Source organism: Eubalaena glacialis, chromosome 9, assembly GCF_028564815.1.
Source record: "Eubalaena glacialis isolate mEubGla1 chromosome 9, mEubGla1.1.hap2.+ XY, whole genome shotgun sequence".
NCBI classification, from domain to species: Eukaryota; Metazoa; Chordata; class Mammalia; order Artiodactyla; family Balaenidae; genus Eubalaena; species Eubalaena glacialis.
The window spans coordinates 112022302-112045837 of record NC_083724.1 but is presented as its reverse complement, the minus strand read 5'-3'; the positions used below and the strand labels follow the sequence as shown (position 1 = coordinate 112045837).

Sequence of the window (23536 nt, the reverse complement as noted above, 5' to 3'; positions counted from 1 at the left end):
TAAGTACAATCAGGTTTAATAAAAAAATAATACTTATCAACGGGTATGTGGCCAGCAGAGATCTCTCTTTAGAAACTTCTGCACATAAATGAGGCACAGCCAGGATGCATTCTAATGTTATATATAAGTCAAGTTTCTTTAAGAACCCATTAAGGACACTAATTTTATATATCTAAGCTCCATTTGATCATGTTTTGTAACGAACTCCAAATGACAGAACTGCCAATTACTTCTAAAAAACCTGGTGGTTAGCTATTGTAATAGAATTTAATACAACACATGGTTTAAATATCGTGACAGTTTGTGTTTTTTAATTTTAGGGTTTAAACTTCAGTGGTGCTGATCTTTCTCGTTTGGACCTTCGATACATTAACTTCAAAATGGCCAATTTAAGCCGCTGCAATCTTGCCCACGCTAATCTCTGCTGTGCAAATCTTGAACGAGCTGATCTCTCTGGATCAGTGCTTGACGTAAGAATCATTTTTGGTTACAAAAGAAAATTAAATTTTTAGTCTATTGAACACTCAGAGCAGAAGTTATATCTGTCCCTTACTGGAGCTTTTACTTGCAAACAGATAATTTACTAAGTTGATGATAAAACTGAAGGTTCTGAAAGTGAAATGGGTTGGTTTTGCAACTTTGGTATCCTATATTAAACATAGGTCTGAAAAGTATAGCAACTAATAAATTAAATCTTGAAATTAGATCCTGATCTCCTCAACACTTTATTTATCAGGACTTCTATTTTCAATGAATTAATAGGGTAAAGCTGGAAAGGACCTTTGAATTTTTCTATTCAGGTTCATTTCTGGAATAGGAAAATGTTATTGCTCCAGGGGATATGTGGCAGTTACTTTTAAATAAACATGGTATACAGCAATCGTGTAAGTTAGCATCTCAGTGGCTCTCTCCCTCTACCTATATTCATATGTGTTTACATATATATGTGTGTATATATGTGTGTGTGTACATATGTATATGCATGTATTTGTGTAGCAGTTACCTGTGTTAATTTGAGGTTAGAGGATATATGTAAAACCAGCTGTGAAATCTAATTTCTAAGAACTTTCAGTTCCTTAATATCAAGGACCATGTCTGTGTGCCTTTTGAGTTAATAACACCTAATATAGTACCTTGCCTTTAGCAGTCACTGAATAAATGTTTATTGAATTTTATAATTTTGGCTTTGTTCCTTAGCTGCAGTGTATTTTTCCATGAAACTTGGATCTAATAACAAAATATGCCAACACATTTCCTTGTTCCATCTTATGACGAAGGATCAAATAAATAGCAAAATAAGAAAAAACACTAACAGTACAAAGGAGAAATCTAAAGGACCTAATATTTAAATAGTGAAATGCTGAGAGGCAGCTTGGTTGGTTTCTGTTAAGGAATGAAAAAAAAAAGATAAGACAGATTGGATCATTGAATACAACTGGTTTTGAGTTCTATTTAATTATAGCATTACTGTGAGCCTCAACTATAATTTTCTTATCTTTAAATGCTTGTTCTACCCACATTGTATAATTGATGTGAAGGCCAATATGTATATATAATATATATGTGTATATATTATATATATATAATTTTTTTATTGATGTGTAGTTGATTTACAATATCATGTTAGTTTCAGGTGTACAGCACAGTGATTCAGTTACGTGTGTGTGTGTGCGTATATACATATATACATATATATACAGTCTTTTTCAGATTCTCTTCCTTTATAGGTTATTACAAAATATTGAGTATAATTCCCTGTGCTATACAGTAGGTCCTCGTTGGTTATCTATTTTACATATAGTAATATGTATATGTTAATCCCAACCTCCTAATTTATCCCTCTGCCCATCCCCTTTTCCCCCATTTGGTAACCACACATTTTTTTCCTATGTCTGTGACTCTCCTCCTGTTTTGGAAATAAGTTCATTTGTATCTTTATGTTTTTTTAGATTCCACATATAAGCAATATCATATATTTATCTTTGTCTGGCTTACTTCACTTAGTATGATAATCTCTAGGTCCACCTATATTGCTGCAAATGGAATTATTTCATTCTTTTTTATGGCTGAATAATATTCCCTTGTGTATATATATGCCACATCTTCTTTATCCATTAATCTGTCCATGGACATTTAGTTTGCTTCCATGTCTTGGCTGTTGTAAATAGTGCTGCAGTTAACATTGGGGTGCATGTGTCTTGTCAAATTATGGTTTTCTCTGGATACATGCCCAGGAGTAGGATTGCTGGATGATATGGTAGCTCTCTTTTTAGTTTTTTAAGGAGCCTCCATGCTGTTCTCCATAGTTGCTGTACCAATTTCCATTCCCACCAACAGCGTAGGAGGGTTCCTTTTCCTAACCCCTCGCCAACATTTATTATTTGTAGACTTTTTGATAACGGCCATTCTGACCGGTGTGAGGTGATATCTCATTGTAGTTTTGATTTGCATTTCTCTAATAATTAGCAGTGTTGAGCATCTTTTCATGTGCTTTTTGGCCGTCTGTATGTCTTCTTTGGAGAAATGTCTGTTTAGATCTTCTGCCCATTTTTTGATTGCGTTGTTTGTATTTTTGATATTGAGCCACAAGAGCTGTTTGTATATTTTGGAGATTAATCCCTTGTCAGTTGCATCGTTTGCAAATATTTTCTCCCATTCTGTAGATTGTCTTTTTCTTTTGTTTATGGTTTCCTTTGCTGTGCAAAAGCTTTTAAGTTTAATTAGTTCCCATTTGTTTATTTTTGTTTTTATTTTCATTACTCTAGGAGATAAATCTAAAAAGATACTACTGCAATTTATGTCAAAGAGTGTTCTGCCTATGTTTTCCTCTAGGAGTTTTATAGTATCCGGTACTACATTTAGGTCTTTAATCCATTTTGAGTTTTTTGTTTGTTTGTTTTTGTTTTTGTTGTTTCTTTTTTTGGCCACACCACGTGGCCTGAGGGATTTTAGTTCCCAGGCCAGGGATCAAACCCATGCCCCCTGCAATGGAAGCATGGCGTCTTAACCACTGGGTACCCAGGGAAGTCTTGAGTTTATTTTTGTGTATGGTGTTAGAGAATGTTCTAATTTCATTCTGTTACATTTAGCTTTCCCAATTTCCCAGCACCACATGGTAAAGAGACTGGCTTTTCTCCACTGTATATTCTTGCACCTTTGTCATAGATTAATTGACCATAGGTGTGTAGGTTTATTTCTGGGCTTTCTATACTGTTCCACTGATCTATCGTTCTGTTTTTGTGCCAGTACCATCCTGTTTTGGTTACTATAGCTTTGTATTATAGTCTGAAGTCAGGGAGCCTGATTCCTCCATCTCCAGTTTTCTTTCTCAGGATTGCTTTGGCTATTCGGGGTCTTTTGTGTTTCCATACAACTTAAAAATTTTTTTTGTTCTAGTTCTATGAAAAATGGCATTGGTAATTTGATAGGGATTGCATTGAATCTGTAGATTACCTTGGGTAGTATGGTCATCTTGACAATATTGATTCTTCCAATTCAAGAACACGGTATATCTTTCCATTTGTTTGTATCATCTTTGATTTCTTTCATTAGCATCTTATAGTTTTGGGAGTACAGGTCTTTTACCTCCTTAGGTAAATTTATTCTTAGGTATTTTATTCTTTTTGATGCAATGGTAAATGGGATTGTTTCCTTAATTTTTCTTTCTGATCTTTCATTGTTAGTGTGTAGAAATGCAACAGGTTTCTGTGTATTAATTTTGTATCCTGCAACTTAACCAAATTCATTGAAGAGCTCTAGCAGTTTTCTGGTAGCTTCTTTAGGATTTTCTATGTATAGTATCATATCATCTGCAAACAGTGATAGTTTTACTTCTTTTTCAATTTGGATTTCTGTTTTTTTTTTTTTCTTTTCTTCTTTGATTCCTGTGGCTAGGATTTCAAAACTATTTTGAATAACAGTGGTGAGAATGGATATCCTTGTCCTGTTCCTGATCTTAAAGGAAGTGCTTTCAGCTTTTCACCATTGAGTATGATGTTAGCTGTGGGTTTGTCACATATGGGCTTTATTATGTTGAACTGGGTTCCCTCTATGCCCACTTTCTGGAGAGTTTTTATCATAAATGGATGTTGAATTTTTTTTTAATCTTTTTAACACAGACTTTATTGAAACATAATACTAATACAGAAAAATACACAAATTATAAATGTATTAGTCAATAAATGTTCACAAAATGAGCACATTTATATAGTCAGCACTAGATCAAGAAACAGACTATTACCCCAGAAGCCCTCATGTCCTCCTTCTAATCAAGGGTAACCAATATCCTGACTTCTTACAACACCATAGGTGAGTTCTATGTATCTTTGAAATTTAATAAGTGGAATCATTTAGTAAATACTTTTTGTGTATCTGGCTTCTTTTGCTCAGCATTATATTTGTGAAGGGAATTCAGTGTAAACATGTAATTTAAGTTTTTATTTTTGGATTTAATTTAATTTATTTTTTTATACAGCAGGTTCTTATTACTTATCCATTTTATACACATCAGTGTATACATGTCAATCCCAATCTCCCAATTCATCACACCACCACCACCACCCCCCGCCGCTTTCCCCCCTTGGTGTCCATACGTTTGTTATCTACATCTCTGTCTCAATTTCTGTCCTGCAAACCGGTTCATCTATACCATTTTTCTAGGTTCCACATATATGCGTTAATATACGATATTTGTTTCTCTCTTTCTGACTTATTTCACTCTGTATGACAGTCTCTAGATCCATCCCCGTCTCAACAAATGACCCAGTTTCGTTCCTTTCTATGGCTGAGTAATATTCCATTGTATATATGTACCACATCTTCTTTATACATTCGTCTGTTGATGGGCATTTAGGTTGCTTCCATGACCTGGCTATTGTAAATAGTGCTGCAGTGAACATTGGGGTGCATGTGTCTTTTTGAATTATGGTTTTCTCTGGGTATATGCCCAGTAGTGGGATTGCTGGATCACATGGTAATTCTATTTTTAGTTTTTTAAGGAACCTCCATACTGTTCTCCATACTGGCTGTACCAATTTACATTCCCACCAACAGTGCAAGAGAGTTCCCTTTTCTCCACACCCTCTCCAGCATTTGTTGATTGTAGATTTTCTGATGATGCCCATTCTAACCCATGTGAGGTGATACCTCATTGTAGTTTTGATTTGCATTTCTCTAATAATTAGTGATGTTGAGCAGCTTTTCATGTGCTTCTTGGCCATCTGTATGTCTTCTTTGGAGAAATGTCTATTTAGGTCTTCTGCCCATTTTTGGATTGGGTTGTTTGTTTCTTTAATATTGAGCTGAATGAGCTGTTTATATATTTTGGAGATTAATCCTTTGTCCGTTGATTCATTTGCAAATATTTTCTCCCATTGTGATGGTTGTCTTTTCATCTAGTTTATGGTTTCCTTTGCTGTGCAAAAGCTTTTAAGTTTCATTAGGTCCCATTTGTTTATTTTTGTTTTTATTTCCATTACTCTAGGAGGTGGATCAAAAAAGATCTTGCTGTGATTTATATCATAGAGTGTTCTTCCTATGTTTTCCTGTAAGAGTTTTATACTGTCCGGTCTTACATTTAGGTCTCGAATCCATTTTGAGTTTATTTTTGTGTATCATGTTAGGGAGTGTTCTAATTTCATTCTTTTACATGTAGCTCTCCAGTTTTCCCAGCACCACTTATTGAAGAGACTGTCTTTTCTCCATTGTATGTCCTTGCCTCCTTTGTCATAGATTAGTTGACCATAGGAGCATTGGTTTATCTCTGGGCTTTCTATCTTGTTCCATTGATCTATGTTTCTGTTTTTGTGCCAGTACCATATTGTCTTGATTACTGTAGCTTTGTAGTATAGTCTGAGGTCAGGGAGTCTGATTCCTCCAGCTCCGTTTTTTTCCCTCAAGACTGCTGTGGCTATTTGGGGTCTTTTGTGTCTCCACACAAATTTTAAGATTTTTTGTTCTAGTTCTGTAAAAAATGCCATTGGTAATTTTATAGGGATTGCATTGAAACTATAGATTGCTTTGGGTAGTATAGTCATTTTCACAGTATTGATTCTTCCAATCCAAGAACATGGTCTATCTCTCCATTTGTTTGTATCATCTTTAATTTCTTTCATCAGTGTCTTATAGTTTTCTGCATACAGGTCTTTTGTCTCCCTAAGTAGGTTTATTCCTAGGTATTTTATTCTTTTTGTTGCGATGGTAAATGGGAGTGTTTCCTTAATTTCTCTTTCAGATTTTTCATCATTAGTGTATAGGAATGCAAGAGATTTCTGTGCATTAATTTTGTATCCTGCAACTTTACCAAATTCATTGATTAGCTCTAGTAGTTTTCTGGTGGCATCTTTAGGATTCTCTATGTATAGTATCATGTCATCTGCAAACAGTGACAGTTTTACTTCTTCTTTTCCAATTTGTATTCCTTTTATTTCTTTTTCTTCTCTGATTGCCATGGCTAGGACTTCCAAAACTATGTTGAATAATAGTGGTGAGAGTGGACATCCTTGTCTTGTTCCTGATCTTAGAGGGAATGCTTTCAGTTTTTCACCATTGAGAACGATGTTTGCTGTGGGTTTGTCATATATGGCCTTTATTATGTTGAGGTAGGTTCCCTCTATGCCCACTTTCTGGAGAGTTTTTATCATAAATGGGTGTTGAATTTTGTCAAAAGCTTTTTCTGCATCCATTGACATGATCATATGCTTTTTAATCTTCAATTTGTTAATATGGTGTATCACATTGATTTGCATATATTGAAGAATCCTTGCATCCCTGGAGTAAATCCCACTTGGTCATGGTGTATGATCCTTTTAATGTGTTGTTGGATTCTGTTTGCTAGTATTTTGTTGAGGATTTTTGCATCTATATTCATCAGTGATATTGGTCTGTAATTTTCTTTTTTTGTAGTATCTTTGTCTGGTTTTGGTATCAGGGTGATGGTGGCCTCATAGAATGAGCTTGGGAGTGTTCCTTCCTCTGCAATTTTTTGGAAGAGTTTGAGAAGGATGGGTGTTAGCTCTTCTCTAAATGTTTAATAGAATTCACCTGTGAAGCCATCTGGTCCTGGACCTTTATTTGTTGGAAGATTTTTAATCACAGTTTCAATTTCATTACTTGTGATTTGTCTGTTCATATTTTCTATTTCTTCCTGGTTCAATCTTGGGAGGTTATACCTTTCTATGAATTTGTCCATTTCTTCCAGGTTGTCCATTTTATTGGCATAAAGCTGCTTGTGGTCGTCTCTTAGGATGCTTTGTATTTCTGCAGTGTCTGTTGTAACTTCTCCTTTTTCATTTCTAATTTTATTGATTTGAGTCCTCTCCCTCTTTTGCTTGATGAGTCTGGCTAATGGTTTATCAATTTTGTTTCTCTTCTCAAAGAACCAGCTTTTAGTTTTATTGATCTTTGCTATTGTTTTCTTTGTTTCTGTTTCATTTATTTCTGCTCTGATCTTTATGATTTCTTTCCTTCTGCTAACTTTGTGTTTTGCTTGTTCTTCTTTCTCTAATTGCTTTAGGTGTAACGTTACTTTTTTTATTTGAGATTTTTCTTGTTTCTTGAGGTAGGCTTGTATAGCTATAAACTTCCCTCTTAGAACTGCTTTTGCTGCATCCCATAGGTTTTGGATCGTCGTGTTTTCATTGTCATTTGTCTGTAGGTATTTTTTGATTTCCTCTTTGATTTCTTCGGTGATCGCTTGGTTATTTAGTAACGTATTGTTTAGCCTCCATGTGTTTGTGTTTTTTACGTTTCTTTCTCTGTCGTTGATTTCTAATCTCATAGCATTGTGGTCAGAAATGATGCTTGATATGATTTCAATTTTCTTAAATTTACTGAGGCTTGATTTGTGACCCAGGATGTGATCTATCCTGGAGAATGTTCTGTGCGCACTTGAGAAGAAAGTGTAATCTGCTGTTTTTGGATGGAATGTCCTATAAATATCAATTAAATCTGCCTGGTCTATTGTGTCATTTAAAGCTTGTGTGTCCTTATTAATTTTCTGTTTGGATGATCTGTCCATTGGTGTAAGTGAGGTGTTAAAGTCCCCTACTATTATTGTGTCACTCTCAATTTCCTCTTTTATAGCTGTTAGCAGTTGCCTTATGTATTGAGGTACTCCTATGTTGGGTGCATATATATTTATAATTGTTATTTCTTCTTCTTGGATTGATCCCTTGATCATTATGTAGTTTCCTTCCTTGTCTCTTGTAACATTCTTTATTTTAAAGTCTATTTTATCTGATATGAGTATTGCTACTCCAGCTTTCTTTTGATTTCCATTTGCATGGAATATCTTTTTCCATCCCCTCACTTTCAGTCTGTATGTGTCCCTAGGTCTGAAGTGGGTCTCTTGTAGACAGCATATATATGGGTCTTATTTTTGTATCCATTCAGCAAGCCTGTGTCTTTTGGTTGGAGCATTTAATCCATTCACGTTTAAGGTAATTATCAATATGTATGTTCCTATGACCATTTTCTTAATTGTTTTGGGTTTGTTTTTGTAGGTCCTTTTCTTCTCTTGTGTTTCCCACTTAGAGAAGTTCCTTTAGCATTTGTTGTAGAGCTGGTTTGGTGGTGCTGAATTCTCTTAGCTTTTGCTTGTCTGTAAAGCTTTTGATTTCTCCATCAAATCTAAATGAGATCCTTGCCAGGTAGAGTAATCTTGGTTGTAGGTTCTTCCCTTTCATCACTTTAAGTATATCATGCCACTCCCTTCTGGCTTGTAGAGTTTCTGCTGAGAAATCAGCTGTTAACCTTATGGGAGTTCCCTTGTATGTTATTTGTCGTTTTTCCCTTGCTGCTTTCAATAATTTTTCTTTGTCTTTAATTTTTGCCAATTTGATTACTATGTGTCTTGGCGTGTTTCTTCTTGGGTTTATCCTGTATGGGAATCTCTGCACTTCCTGGACTTGGGTGGTGATTTCCTTTCCCATGTTAAGGAAGTTTTCAACTATAATATCTTCAAATATTTTCTCTGGTCCTTTCTCTCTCTCTTCTCCTTCTGGGACCCCTATAATGCGAATGTTGTTGTGTTTAATGTTGTCCCAGAGGTCTCTTAGGCTGTCTTCATTTCTTTTCATTCTTTTTTCTTTAGTCTGTTGCACAGCAGTGAACTCCACCATTCTGTCTTCCAGGTCACTTATCCGTTCTTCTGCATCAGTTATTCTGATATTGATTCCTCCTAGTGTATTTTTCATTTCAGTTATTGTATTGTTCATCTCTGTTTGTTTTGTTCTTTAATTCTTCTAGGTCTTTGTTAAACATTTTTGCATCTTCTCTATCTTTGCCTCCATTCTTTTTCCGAGGTCCTGGATCATCTTCACTATCATTATTCTGAATTCTTTTTCTGGAAGGTTGCCTAGCTCCACTTCATTTAGTTGTTTTTCTGGGGTTTTATCTTGTTCCTTCATCTGGTATATAGCCCTCTGCCTTTTCATCTTGTCTATCTTTCTGTGAATGTGGTTTTTGTTCCACAGGCTGCAGGATTGTAGTTCTTCTTGCTTCTGTTGTCTGCCCTCTGGTGGATGAGTCTATCTAAGAGGCTTGTGCAAGTTTCCTGATGGGAGGGACTGGTGGTTGGTAGAGCTGGCTGTTGCTCTGGTGGGCAGAGCTCAGTAAAACTTTAATCTGCTTGTCTGCTGATGGGTGGGGCTGGGTCCCCTCCCTGTTGGTAGTTTGGCCTGAGACGAACCAACACTGGAGCCTACCTGGGCTCTTTGGTGGGGCTAATGGCGGACTCTGGGAGGGCTCACGCCAAGGAATACTTCCCAGAACTTCTGCTGCCAGTGTCCTTGTCCTCACAGTGAGACAGAGCCACCCCCCTGCCTCTGCAGGAGACCCTCCAACGCTAGCAGGTAGGACTGGTTCAGTCTCCTATGGGGTCACTGCTGCTTCCCCTGGGTCCCGACGCGCACACTACTTTGTGTGTGCCCTCCAAGAGTGGAGTCTCTGTTTCCCTCAGTCCTGTCAAAGTCCTATAATCAAATCCCACTAGCCTTCAAAGCCTGATTTTCTAGGAATTCCTCCTCCCGCTGCCGGACCCCAGGTTCGGAAGCCTGACGTGGGGCTCAGAACCTTCACTCCAGTGGGTGGACTTCTGTGGTATAAGAGTTCTCCAGTTTGTGGGTCACCCACCCAGCAGTTATGGGATTTGATTTTATTGTGATTGCGCCCCTCCTACCGTCTCATTGTGGCTTCTCCTTTGTCTTTGGATGTGGGATATCTTTTTTGGTGAGTTCCAGTGTCTTCCTATCGATGATTGTTCAGCAGTTAGTTGTGATTCCAGTGCTCTCGCAAGAGGGAGTGAGAGCATGTCCTTCTACTCCGCCATCTTGAACCAATCTGGATGTTGAATTTCATGAAAAGCTTTTTCTGTATCTATTGAGATGATAATATGGTTTTTATTCTTCAGTTTGCTAATGGGATGTATCACACTGATCGGTTTGCAGATATTGAAAAATCCTTGCATCCCTGGGATAAATCCCACTTGATTATCATGTATGATCCTTTTAATGTATTGTTGGCTTTGGTTTGCTAGCATTTTGTTGAGGATTTTTGCCTGATAGTCTCCTTTAATTTTCTTTTTTTGTGGTATCTTTGTCTGATTATGGTATCAGGGTGATGGTGGCCTTATAGAGTGAGTTTGGAAGTGCTTCTTCCTGTGCAATTTTTGGAATAGTTTCAGAAGTGTAGGTGTTAACTATTCTCTAAATGTTTGATAGCATTCACCTGTTGAGCCTTCTGGTCCTGGACTTTTGTTTGTTGGGAGTTTTTTAAATCACAGATTCAATTTCAGTACTTGTAATTGGTCTGTTCATATTTTCTATTTCTTCCTGGTTCAGTTTTACGAGATTGTACCTTTCTAAGAATTTGTTCATTTGTTCTAGGTTGCCCATTTTATTGGAATATAGTTGCTTGTAGTAGTCTCTTATGGTCCTTTGTATTTCTATGGTGTTGCTTGTAACTTCTCCTTTTTCATTTCTAATTTTATTGATTTGGGCCCTTCCCTTTAGTTTTCTTTATCTTCTCAGAGAACCAGCTTTTAGTTACATTGATCTTTGCTATTGTTTTCTTAGTCTCAATTTCATTTATTTCTGCTCTGATCTTTATGATTTCTTTCTTTCTACTAACTTTGGGTTTTGTTTGTTCTTCTTCGTCTAGTTGCTTTAGGTGTAAGGTTAGGTTGTTTATTTGAGATTTTTCTTGTTTCCTGAGGTAAGCTTTTATCAGTATAAACTTCCCTCTTAGAATTGCTTTTGCTGCATCCCATAGGTTTTGGATCATTGTGTTTTCATCTTCATTTGTCTCTAGGTATTTTTTGTTTTGTTTGTTTGTTTTTTAATATATATATTTATTTAACTGGCTGTGTTAGGTCTCAGTTGCAGCATGCGGGATCTTCATTGCAGCATGCGGGATCTTTTGTTGCATTGCATGGCCTCTTCGTTGTGGCATGTGGGCTTCTCTGTAGATGTGGCGTGCAGGCTCCAGAGTGCACAGTCTCAATAGTTGCGACGCGCGGGTTTAGTTGCCCCGCGGCATGTGGGATCTTAGTTCCCCGACCAGGGATCGAACCCGTGTCCCCTGCATTGGAAGGCGGATTCTTAACCACTGGACCACCAGGGAAGTCCCATCTGGGTATTTTTTGGTTTCCTCTTTGATTTCTATAGTGATCCGTTGGTTGTTTAGTAGCATATTGTTTAGCCTCCACATTTTTGTGTTTTTTGCAGTTTTTTTCTTGTAGTTGATTCCTAATCTCATAGTGTTGTGGTTGGAAAAGATGCTTGATACAATTTCAGTTTTCTTAAATTTACCAAGACTTGCTTTGTGGCCCAGCATGTGATCAATCCTGGAGAATGTTCCATGTGTGTTTGAAAAGAAGGTGTATTCTGCTGCTTTTGGATGGAATGCTCTATAAATATCAAGTCCATCTGGTCTGATGTTTCATTTAAGGCCTGTGTTTCCTTATTGATTTTCTGTGTGGATTTTCTGTCCATTGATGTAAGTGGGGTACTAAAGGCCCCAACTATTATTGTGTTACTCTCAATTTCTTCTTTTATGTCTGTTAATATCTGCCTTATATGTTGAAGAGCTCCTATATTGGGTGCATACATATTTACAATTGTTATATTTTCTTGGATTAATCCCTTGTTCATTATGTAGTGTCCTTCTTTGTTTCTTGTAACAGTCTTTTATTTTAAAGTCAATTTTGTCTGATATGAGTGTTGCTACTCCAGCCTTCTTTTGATTTCTATTTGCATGGAATACCTTTTTCCATCACCTCACTTTCAGTCTGTATGTGTCTCTAGCTCTGAAGTCAGTCTGTTGTAGACAGCATATATATGGGTCCTGTTTTTATATGCAGTCAGTCTATGTCTTTTGGTTGGAGCATTTAATCCATTTATATTTAAGTTAATTATCAATATGTATGTTCTTATTGCCATTTTGTTAATTGTTTTGGATTTGTTTTTGTAGGTCTTTTTTCTGTTTCCTCTTTTGTTCTCTTGTGATTTGATGACTAACTGTAGTGTTGTGTTTGGGTTCCTTTTTCTTTTTTGTGTATATGTCTATTATAGATTTTTTTGTTTGTAGTTACCATGATGTTTTGATTTAGCAGTCTGTTTGTATACATTATTGTTTTAAGTTGCTGATCTCTTAATTTCAAATGCATTTTAAATATCCTGCATTTGTACTCTCCTCCTCTCACAATTACTGGTTTTGGTATCATATTTGTGTGTGGATGATTTCCTACCTTTACTGTATAGTTGCCTTTACCAGTGAACTTTCCCATTTTATAATTTTCTTGTTTCTAGCTGTGACCTTTTCTTTTCCACTTGGAGAAGTTCCTTTAGCGTTTGTTGTAAAACTGGTTTGGTGGCGCTGAATTCTGTTAATTTTTGCTTGTCTGTAAAGCTTTTGATTTCTCCGTCGAATCTGAACGAGAGCCTTGCTGGGTAGAGTATTCTTGGCTGGAGGTTTTTCCCTTTCATCACTTTAAATATATTGTGCTACTACTTTCTGGCCTGCAGAGTTTCTGCTAAGAAATCAGCTGATAGTCTTCTGGGGATTTCCTTGTATGTTATTTGTTGCTTTTAATATTTTCTCTTTGTCTTTAATTTTTTTCAATTTGATTATTATGTGTCTGAGTGTGTTCCTCCTTGGGTTAACCCTGTATGGCACTCTCTGTGCTTCCTGGACTTTGGTGACTATTTCCTTTCCCACGTCAGGGACATTTTTAGCTATTATCTCTCCAAATATTTTCTCAGGCTTTTTCTCTCCCTCGTCTCCTTCTGGGACCCCTTTAATGTGAATGTTGGTATGTTTGACATTTGTCCCAGAGGGCTCTTAAACTCTCCTCATTTCTTTTCATTATTTTTTCTTTATTCTGTTCCATGGCAGTGATTTCCACCACTCTGTCTTCCAGCTCACTGCTTTGTTCTTCTGCCTCATTTATTCTGCTACTGACTGCTTCCAGTGTATTTTTCATTTCAGTTATTGTATTCTTCAACTCTGTTTGTTATTCTTTATATTTTCTAACTCTTTGCTAAAAACCTTCTTGCAACTTCTTGCTCTGTGCATCCATTTTTCCCTCGAGTTCTTGGATCATCTGTACGATCATTACTCTGAACTCTTTCTCAGGTAGATTGCCTATCTCCACTGCACTTATTTGTTCTGCTTCTGGGGTTTTATCTTGTTCCTTCTTCTGGAACTTATTCCTTTGCCATCTCATTTTGTTTAAGTTACTGTTTTATTCTTATGTATGTAGTGGCTTATGTTTCTTGACCTTGGAGAAGTGGCCCTCAGTAGGGGTTGTCCTATGTGTCCCAGCAGTACACTCCTCTCTCATCACCCAAGGGCCAGCCTGGTCCTAGGGTACTTTCTGACCTATTTGTGGACTCAGTGCTGCAGGATCATAGTTTTCTTGCTTCTGGTGTCTGCCCCCTGCTGTGTGAGGCTTGTCTAGAAGCTTGTGCAGGCTACCTAGCGGAAAGGGCTGGTGTCTGCCCCCTGCTGTGTGAGGCTTGTCTAGAAGCTTGTGCAGGCTACCTAGCGGAAAGGGCTGGTGCCTGCCCACTGGTGGGTGGAGCTGGGTCTTGGCCCTCTGGTGGGCAGGGCTGTGTCCAGGGGCATGTCTAGAGGTGTCTGTAGGCTCAGGAAGTCTTTAGGCAGCCTGTCTGTTGATAGGTGGTGCTGTGTTTCCACACTGTTAGTTGGTTGGCCTGAGGCATCCCAGCACTGGAGCCTACAGGCTGTTGGTTGGGGCCAGGTCTTGGTGCCAAGGACCCAAAATGTCTGCCTCCAGCCAGAGTTCACGTAGATCCCTGCTATGTCTGCCACCAGATTTTATGATCCCAGAGAGAGCCACAGCTGTCGCCCCCTACACCACCTCCCCAGGAGACCCTCCAAGACCAGCAGCTAGGTCTATCCCAGGCTCCTATGGAATCATTGCTTTTGCCCTGGGTCCGAGTGCATGCGAGATCTTGTGTGTGCTCTTCAAGAGTGGAGTCTCTGTTTCCCCCAGTCCTGTGGAGCTCCTCCAATCAGGCTCCGCTGGCCTTCAAAGCCAAATGCTTAGGGGGTTCCTCCTCCTGATGCCGGACCTTTAAGCTGGGGAGCCTGGCGTGGGGATTAGAGCTGTCACTCCTGTGGGAGAACTTCTGTGATATAACTATTCTCCAGTTTGTGCATCGCCCACCTGGTTGGTATGGGATTTGATTATATTGTGAGTGCACCACTCCTACCATCTCATAGTTTCTTCCTTATGTCTTTGGATTTAGAGTATCTTCTTTTTGGTAGGTTTCAGTCTTTTTAATCACTGGTTGTTCAGCAGTTAGTTGTGATTTTGGTGTGCTCATGAGAGGAGGTGAGCTCAAGGTCCTTTTACTGGTCTCTCAATGGCCTATGTAATTTTATCTGATACATACTGAAGTGCTATAGAATTGCAAATTTAATTATTGATAAAAAATGGCTCATGTTGAGTTGTTACCCAGAGTGTGTGGGCCGTGAACGTCAAAACTAATCACTAATTGTCTTTGGCACTTGAAGATGACTGCTGATGAATGGCCGTACGTATTGCAGTGTCCACAAAATATGATGTGTGCTAAGCACAAGATGCACCTAATGGTTCCACCCCTCTTGTTGAACTTCTCCCCTAATTGATCCCTCCCTCATGGGCTGTGAAACCTTTCCATAGGAACCCTCCAATTCTGCTGTCAACCAAGATGACCTCAGCTGTTATCACAGTTATGTGGTCCATGTCTGAGCTGCACCCTCTGTTCTGTCAGCATCCTTTAGAGTGTTTCTTCCATGTGCTCCAACTGCCATTATTGACTTTAGTCTGCTGTGTAAAAGCTGGTATAATAATCCGGCTGTTACGAATCCATTGCACATTCCCAGTGCAAGACTTATAGTATGGTAAGAGCTGGAAGGGACCTTGATGGTCGAGTGGGACCCCATGTTACAGACTAAGAAACTGAAACCTGGAGACTTGCCCAAGCCCCAAAGCCTAGTTTGTCAGCAGTGTTAGAACTAGACTCTAAGCCGTGTATTTTCTTTTCCTTATGTCTTTTTTAAATGACTTTTTCCTTTGGAAAATGTCAAACATAAACAAAAATGAGCTAGTATAATGAATCCCCCTTATATCTCCGTTCCTTAGCTTCAACAATATCAGTGTTTAAACAATTGTGTATTGTCTGTACCTCTCCAAAGATTATTTTACAGCAACTCATAATTTCACTTGTATTTATTTTATTTATCTCTTAAAGATAAGGGTCATTTTAAAAACAATCTTAATATCATTATCGTACTTTAAAGAAACAGTAATAACCTAACTGCTTTCATCAAACCCATTGCCCCTTGATATAGTAAATAGCCCAATTCTTACAGCTGCAATGCTGGTTTACTTAGTAGCTGAATTCTGAGGTCTCAGTGTTGGTGACCTGCTTTACCATTAGATAAATAGTGGGTGAAATGCTTTCTATGGTTGAAGACAGAAAACTTCACTTGAATTTCTTATATATTTGTTTCTTTTTGAGATTCCATAGCATAGCCTTGAGTACAGAGCAGTACTTATATAATTACCTTGGAAACTTTTCATAATATTTACAGTTTGTTTTACCTGGGAGCATAACATAGGGAACCAGAGACATTTATTTTCAAGTTATCAGCTTCCTGTCCTCTTACATTTTCAAGTACATAAAATCCAGTCATCTTTGAGTTATGTTGGTCCTTCCAGGTCCTCATTGTCCTACCTGTCAGTCTGAGCTTCTGTACTACCTGGTATTAAAGCACAGGCATAGATGGAAATGCACATGTGTTCGTCAGTTATCTGTGATTTGAAATGGCCTATAGCTTATCTCCCTTTCACTAGAATTGACTGTAGGGTGAATGAAATTACACTTATGAAACAAGGATTTTTCTTGTTAGGTATAGCTATCACATAACTTGATCAGCCTTTGGATTTTAGATTTCTTCACTGATTTAATTTATAATAACTACAGTTGTCATTTATGTAGTGCCTTACAGTTTTTATTTTTTATTTTTTTATTATTTTTTTTAATCAGTCATCAGTTTTATACACATCAGTGTATACCCATCAATCCCAATCGCCCAATTCAGCACACCACCATCCCCACCCCACCGCAGTTTTCCCCCCTTGGTGTCCATACTTTGTTCTCTACATCTGTGTCTCAACTTCTGCCCTGCAAACCTGTTCATCTGTACCATTTTTCTAGGTTCCACATACATGCGTTAATATACGATATTTGTTTTTCTCTTTCTGACTTACTTCACTCTATATGACAGTCTCTAGATCCATCCACGTCTCAACAAATGACTCAATTTCGTTCCTTTTTATGGCTGAGTAATATTCTATTGTATATATGTACCACAACTTCTTTATCCATTCGTCTGTCGATGGGCATTTAGGTTGCTTCCATGACCTGGCTATTGTAAATAGTGCTGCAATGAACATTGGGGTGCGTGTATCTTTTTGAATTATGGTTTTCTCTGGGTATATGCCCAGTAGTGGGATTGCTGGATCATATGGTAATTCTATTTTTAGTTTTTTAAGGAACCTCCATACTGTTCTCCATAGTGGCTGTATCAATTTACATTCCCACCAGCAGTGCAAGAGAGTTCCCTTTTCTCCACACCCTCTCCAGCATTTGTTGTTTGTAAATTTTCTGATGATGCCCATTCTAACTGGTGTGAGGTGATACCTCATTGTAGTTTTGATTTGCATTTCTCTAATAATTAGTGATGTTGAGCAGCTTTTCATGTGCTTCTTGGCCGTCTGTATGTCTTCTTTGGAGAAATGTCTATTTAGGTCTTCTGCCCATTTTTGGATTGGGTTGTTTGTTTCTTTAATATTGAGCTGAATGAGCTGTTTATATATTTTGGAGATTAATCCTTTGTCCGTTGATTCGTTTGCAAATACTTTCTCCCATTGTGAGGGTTGTCTTTTCATCTAGTTTATGGTTGCCTTTGCTGTGCAAAAGCTTTTAATTTTCATTAGGTCCCATTTGTTTATTTTTGTTTTTATTTCCATTACTCTAGGAGGTGGATCAAAAAAGATCTTGCTGTGATTTATGTCCAAGAGTGTTCTTCCTATGTTTTCCTCTAAGAGTTTTATAGTGTCCAGTCTTAAATTTAGGTCTCGAATCCATTTTGAGTTTATTTTTGTGTATGGTGTTAGGGAGTATTCTAATTTCATTCTTTTACTTGTAGCTGTCCAGTTTTCCCAGCACCACTTATTGAAGAGACTGTCTTTTCTCCATTGTATATCTTTGCCTCCTTTGTCATAGATTAGTTGACCATAGGTGCGTGGGTTTATCTCTGGGCTTTCTATCTTGTTCCATTGATCTATGTTTCTGTTTTTGTGCCAGTACCATATTGTCTTGATTACTGTAGCTTTGTAGTATAGTCTGAAGTTAGGATGTCTGATTCCTCCAGCTCCGTTATTTTCCCTCAAGACTGCTGTGGCTATTCGGGATCTTTTGTGTCTCCATACAAATTTTAAGATGATTTGTTCTAGTTCCGTAAAAAAATGCCATTAGTGGGATTCCCTGGTGGCGCAGTGGTTAAGAATCTGCCTGCCAATGCAGGGGACACGGGTTCGAGCCCTGGTCTGGGAAGATTCCCACATGCCGCGGAGCGGCTAGGCCCGTGAGCCACAATTGCTGAGCCTGCGCGTCTGGAGCCTGTGCCCCGCAACGGGAGAGGCCGCAACAGTGAGAGGGCCGCGCACCACGATGAAGAGTGGCCCCCGCTTGCCACAACTAGAGAAAGCCCTCGCACAGAAACGAAGACCCAACACAGCCATAAATAAATAAATAAATTTTTAAAAAAATGCCATTAGTAAATTGATAGGGATTGCATTGAATCTGTAGATTGCTTTCGGTAGTATAGTCATTTTCACAATGTTGATTCTTCCAATCCAAGAACATGGTATATCTCTCCATCTGTTGGTATCATCTTTAATTTCTTTCATCAGTATCTTATAGTTTTCTGCATACAGGTCTTTTGTCTCCCTAGGTAGGTTTATTCCTAGGTATTTTATTCTTTTTGTTGCAATGGTAAATGGGAGTGTTTCCATAATTTCTCTTTCGGATTTTTCATCATTAGTGTATAGGAATGCAAGAGATTTCTGTGCTTTAATTTTGGATCCTGCAACTTTACCAAATTCATTGATTAGCTCTAGTAGTTTTCTGGTGGCATTTTTAGGATTCTCTATGTATAGTATCATGTCATCTGCAAACAGTGACAGTTTTACTTCTTCTTTTCCAATTTGTATTCCTTTTATTTCTTTTTCTTCTCTGATTGCCATGGCTAGGACTTCCAAAACTATGTTGAATAATAGTGGTGAGAGTGGACATCCTTGTCTCGTTCCTGATCTTAGAGGAAATGCTTTCAGTTTTTCACCATTGAGAATGATGTTGGCTGTGGGTTTGTTGTATATGGCCTTTATTATGTTGAGGTAGGTTCCCTCTATGCCCACTTTCTGGAGAGTTTTTATCATAAATGGGTGTTGAATTTTGTCAAAAGCTTTTTCTGCATCTATTGACATGATCATATGGTTTTTATTCTTCAATTTGTTAATATGGTGTATCACATTGATTGATTTCCGTATATTGAAGAATCCTTGCATCCCTGGGATAAATCCCACTTGATCGTGGTGTATGATCCTTTTAATGTGTTGTTGGATTCTGTTTGCTAGTATTTTGTTGAGGATTTTTACATCTATATTCATCAGTGATATTGGTCTGTAATTTTCTTTTTTTGTAGTATCTTTGTCTGGTTTTGGTATCAGGGTGATGGTGGCCTCATAGAATGAGCTTGGGAGTGTTCCTTCCTCTGCAATTTTTTGGAAGAGTTTGAGAAGGATGGGTGTTAGCTCTTCTCTAAATGTTTAATAGAATTCACCTGTGAAGCCATCTGGTCCTGGACCTTTATTTGTTGGAAGATTTTTAATCACAGTTTCAATTTCATTACTTGTGATTTGTCTGTTCATATTTTCTGTTTCTTCCTGGTTCAGTCTTGGAAGGTTATACCTTTCTACGAATTTGTCCATTTCTTCCAGGTTGTCCATTTTATTGGCATAGAGTTGCCTGTAGTAGTCTCTTAGGATGCTTTGTATTTCTGCAGTGTCAGTTGTAACTTCTCCTTTTTCATTTCTAATTTTATTGATTTGAGTCCTCTCCCTCTTTTTCTTGATGAGTCTGGCTAATGGCTTATCAATTTTTTTTATCTTCTCAAAGAACCAGCTTTTAGTTTTATTGACCTTTGCTATTGTTTTCTTTGTTTCTATTTCATTTATTTCTGCTCTGATCTTTATGATTTCTTTCCTTCTGCCAACTTTGGGTTTTGTTTGTTCTTCTTTCTCTAGTTCCTTTAGGTGTAAGGTTAGATTGTTTACTTGAGATTTTTCTTGTTTCTTTAGGTAGGTTTGTATAGCTATAAACTTCCCTCTTAGAACTGCTTTTGCTGCATCTCATAGGTTTTGGATTGTCGTGTTTTCATTGTCATTTGTCTCTAGGTATTTTTTGATTTCCTCTTTGATTTCTTCAGTGATGTCTTGGTTATTTAGTAACATATTGTTTAGCCTCCATGTGTTTGTGCTTTTTACGTTTTTTTTCCCTGTAATTCATTTCTAATCTCATAGCATTGTGGTCAGAAATGATGCTTGATATGATTTCAATTTTCTTAAATTTACTGAGGCTTCATTTGTGACCCAAGATGTGATCTATCCTGGAGAATGTTCCATGCACACCTGAGAAGAAAGTGTAATCTGCTGTTTTTGGTTGGAATGTCCTATAAATATCAATTAAATCTATCTGGTTTATTGTGGCATTTAAAGATTCTGTTTCCTTATTAAGTTACTGTTTGGATGATCTGTCCATTGGTGTAAGTGAGGTGTTAAAGTCCCCTACTATTATTGTGTTACTGTCAATTTCCCCTTTCATGGTAGTTAGCAGTTGCCTTATGTATTGAGGTGCTCCTATGTTGGGTGCATATATATTTATAATTGTTATATCTTCTTCTTGGATTGATCCCTTGATCATTATGTAGTGTCCTTCCTTGTCTCTTGTAACAGTCTTTATTTTAAAGTCTATTTTATCTGATATGAGTATTGCTATTCCAGCTTTCTTTTGATTTCCATTTGCATGGAATATCTTTTTCCATCCCCTCACTTTCAGTCTGTATGTGTCCCTAGGTCTGAAGTGGGTCTCTTGTAGACAGCATATATATGGGTCTTATTTTTGTATCCATTCAGCAAGCCTGTGTCTTTTGGTTGGAGCATTTAATCCATTCACGTTTAAGGTAATTATCAATATGTATGTTCCTATGACCATTTTCTTAATTGTTTTGGGTTTGTTTTTGTAGGTCCTTTTCTTCTCTTGTGTTTCCCACTTAGAGAAGTTCCTTTAGCATTTGTTGTAGAGCTGGTTTGGTGGTGCTGAATTCTCTTAGCTTTTGCTTGTCTGTAAAGCTTTTGATTTCTCCATCAAATCTAAATGAGATCCTTGCCAGGTAGAGTAATCTTGGTTGTAGGTTCTTCCCTTTCATCACTTTAAGTATATCATGCCACTCCCTTCTGGCTTGTAGAGTTTCTGCTGAGAAATCAGCTGTTAACCTTATGGGAGTTCCCTTGTATGTTATTTGTCATTTTTCCCTTGCTGCTTTCAATAATTTTTCTTTGTCTTTAATTTTTGCCAATTTGACTACTATGTGTCTTGGCGTGTTTCTCCTTGGGTTTATCCTGTATGGAACTCTCTGCACTTCCTGGACTTGGGTGGCTATTTCCTTTCCCATGTTAGGGAAGTTTTTGACTATAATCTCTTCAAATATTTTCTCTGGTCCTTTCTCTCTCTCTTCTCCTTCTGGGACCCCTATAATGCGAATGTTGTTGTGTTTAATGTTGTCCCAGAGGTCTCTTAGGCTGTCTTCATTTCTTTTCATTCTTTTTTCTTTAGTCTGTTCCACAGCAGTGAATTCCACCATTCTGTCTTCCAGGTCACTTATCCGTTCTTCTGCCTCAGTTATTCTGCTATTGATTCCTTCTAGTGTAGTTTTCATTTCAGTTACTGTATTGTTCATCTCTGTTTGTTTGTTGTTTAATTCATTTAGGTCTTTGTTAAACCTTTCTTGCATCTTCTCGATCTTTGCCTCCATTCTTATTCCGAGGTCCTGGATCATCTTATCATTATTATGAATTCTTTTTCTGGAAGGTTGCCTAGCTCCACTTCATACAGTTGTTTTTCTGGGGTTTTATCTTGTTCCTTCATCTGGTATATAGCCCTCTGCCTTTTCATCTTGTCTGTCTTTCTGTGAATGTGGTTTTTGTTCCACAGGCTACAGGATTGTAGTTTTTCTTGCTTCTGCTGTCTGCCCTCTGGTGGTTGAGGCTATCTCGCCTTACAGTTTTAAAAACACCTTTATAGATAGCTTCCTGCCTTATCTAGTAGTTGTTAGAGTTCAGATCTGATGGCATTGAATCCTCCGAGACGAACTAGCATAATTTACAATTCTAACATATATTTTCTGGCTTTTTCCTCTTTACATCTTGTACTGTGGCTTGGGTACTCAGGATTGACAATGTGGTGTAGCAACAACATTGCTGGTTGGTACAGAAAGACCCTACGAACAACTTGGTGGTGTTTGTAGCTAGATGATGCCTTTCATTACTGGCCTTAGCAGTCTGGCCTTTGAAAAGAAGGTAGTGGTAGCATTATTGAGCATCAAGAATTTCATTGATTGATTCCTACAATAATAAGGAAGGAGAAAATCCATACCCCTAACAAGTTTCTTCACCCAGACATTTCAACTGTCACATTGTCATGGCCTGGGCTGTTTATAAAAACAGAAATAGGGATGTCATGGTCCAGACTCCTCAGCTTCTTTATCTAAACTCTTAAGTTTCATGTAAAGCAGGAATGCTGTTGTTTATTTGCCTTTTGTTTCTTTTAAAACAACTATTTTTTAAAAACATTTCTCAGTTTTTATTGGGTTCAATTGGAAAAGTCTTTATTGTAAACAGAAACTAATTGATTGTGAGTTTATCAAACTGAGCTTTTTTTTCCCTCCTTTTTTTTCTTTTACTGTTTGAGCCAATTTTTTCTATTCCAAACAAAATTCTGAACCTTCATACATGGACTTTTCTCTTTTCCTTTGCCAGTGTGCAAATCTCCAGGGAGTCAAGATGCTCTGTTCTAATGCAGAAGGCGCATCCCTGAAACTGTGCAATTTTGAAGATCCTTCTGGTCTTAAAGCCAATTTAGAAGGTGAGATTCTATCTATAATTACTTTCTCTAAGGTAAAAACACACTGTTAAGTAAAAAGCCCTGCAAAATAATTGTTACTGGTAAAACATGATAACCATAGGGAGTTAGATTTCTTCTGTCTTATACTTAGAGAATTTGCAAAGGGATAAGCCATTGCTTGGTCTCAGTCGTGGAAACCAACATGCTGAACATGCTGGGAAATGTGGCCTCCAATGTTTAAGGAGGCTTCAGTTGGAGAATTAAGTATCAGCATCTTAAACTTTCAAACAGAACAGCATAGCCTTACACGGACCAAAATTAAGAAATTCAATTTGCATATAGCCAGGCAGTTTTTTGTCATTTTTGGATATAATGTTTTGTTTATGAATTCCTTATTGCTTTGTTGTGTCCGTGAACTGGTCAGTTCGTTTATTTGTATATTTAGAAGACCCAGTACTTATCTTCATTGCCATGAACTTTCCAGAGCATATTTAAAAGTACTAATTATCATAAGACCGAATTTAATTCCTCCATCAAAAAATACAGACTAGGGGCTTCCCCGGTGGCGCAGTGGTTGAGAATCTGCCTGCCAATGCAGGGGACACGGGTTTGAGCCCTGGTCTGGGAAGATCCCACATGCCGCGGAGCAACTAGGCCCGTGAGCCACAATTACTGAGCCTGCGCTCCGCAACAAGAGAGGCCACGACAGTGAGAGGCCCGCACACCGCGATGAAGAGTGGCCCCCGCTTGCCACAACTAGAGAAAACCCTCGCCCTCGCACA

At 37.8% G+C, this 23536-nt stretch overlaps 1 protein-coding gene across 1 annotated transcript in view; it reads left to right on the top strand.

The window, feature by feature from the left end:
- Positions 1–23536, top strand: part of KCTD9 (potassium channel tetramerization domain containing 9) — a 55275-nt gene that overhangs the window by 26576 nt on the left and 5163 nt on the right. The window contains exons 9-10 of the mRNA XM_061199422.1: positions 321–470; positions 22670–22775. Of these exons, the coding sequence (XP_061055405.1) occupies positions 321–470; positions 22670–22775 (256 nt within the window). The remainder of the gene's footprint in view (positions 1–320; positions 471–22669; positions 22776–23536) is intronic.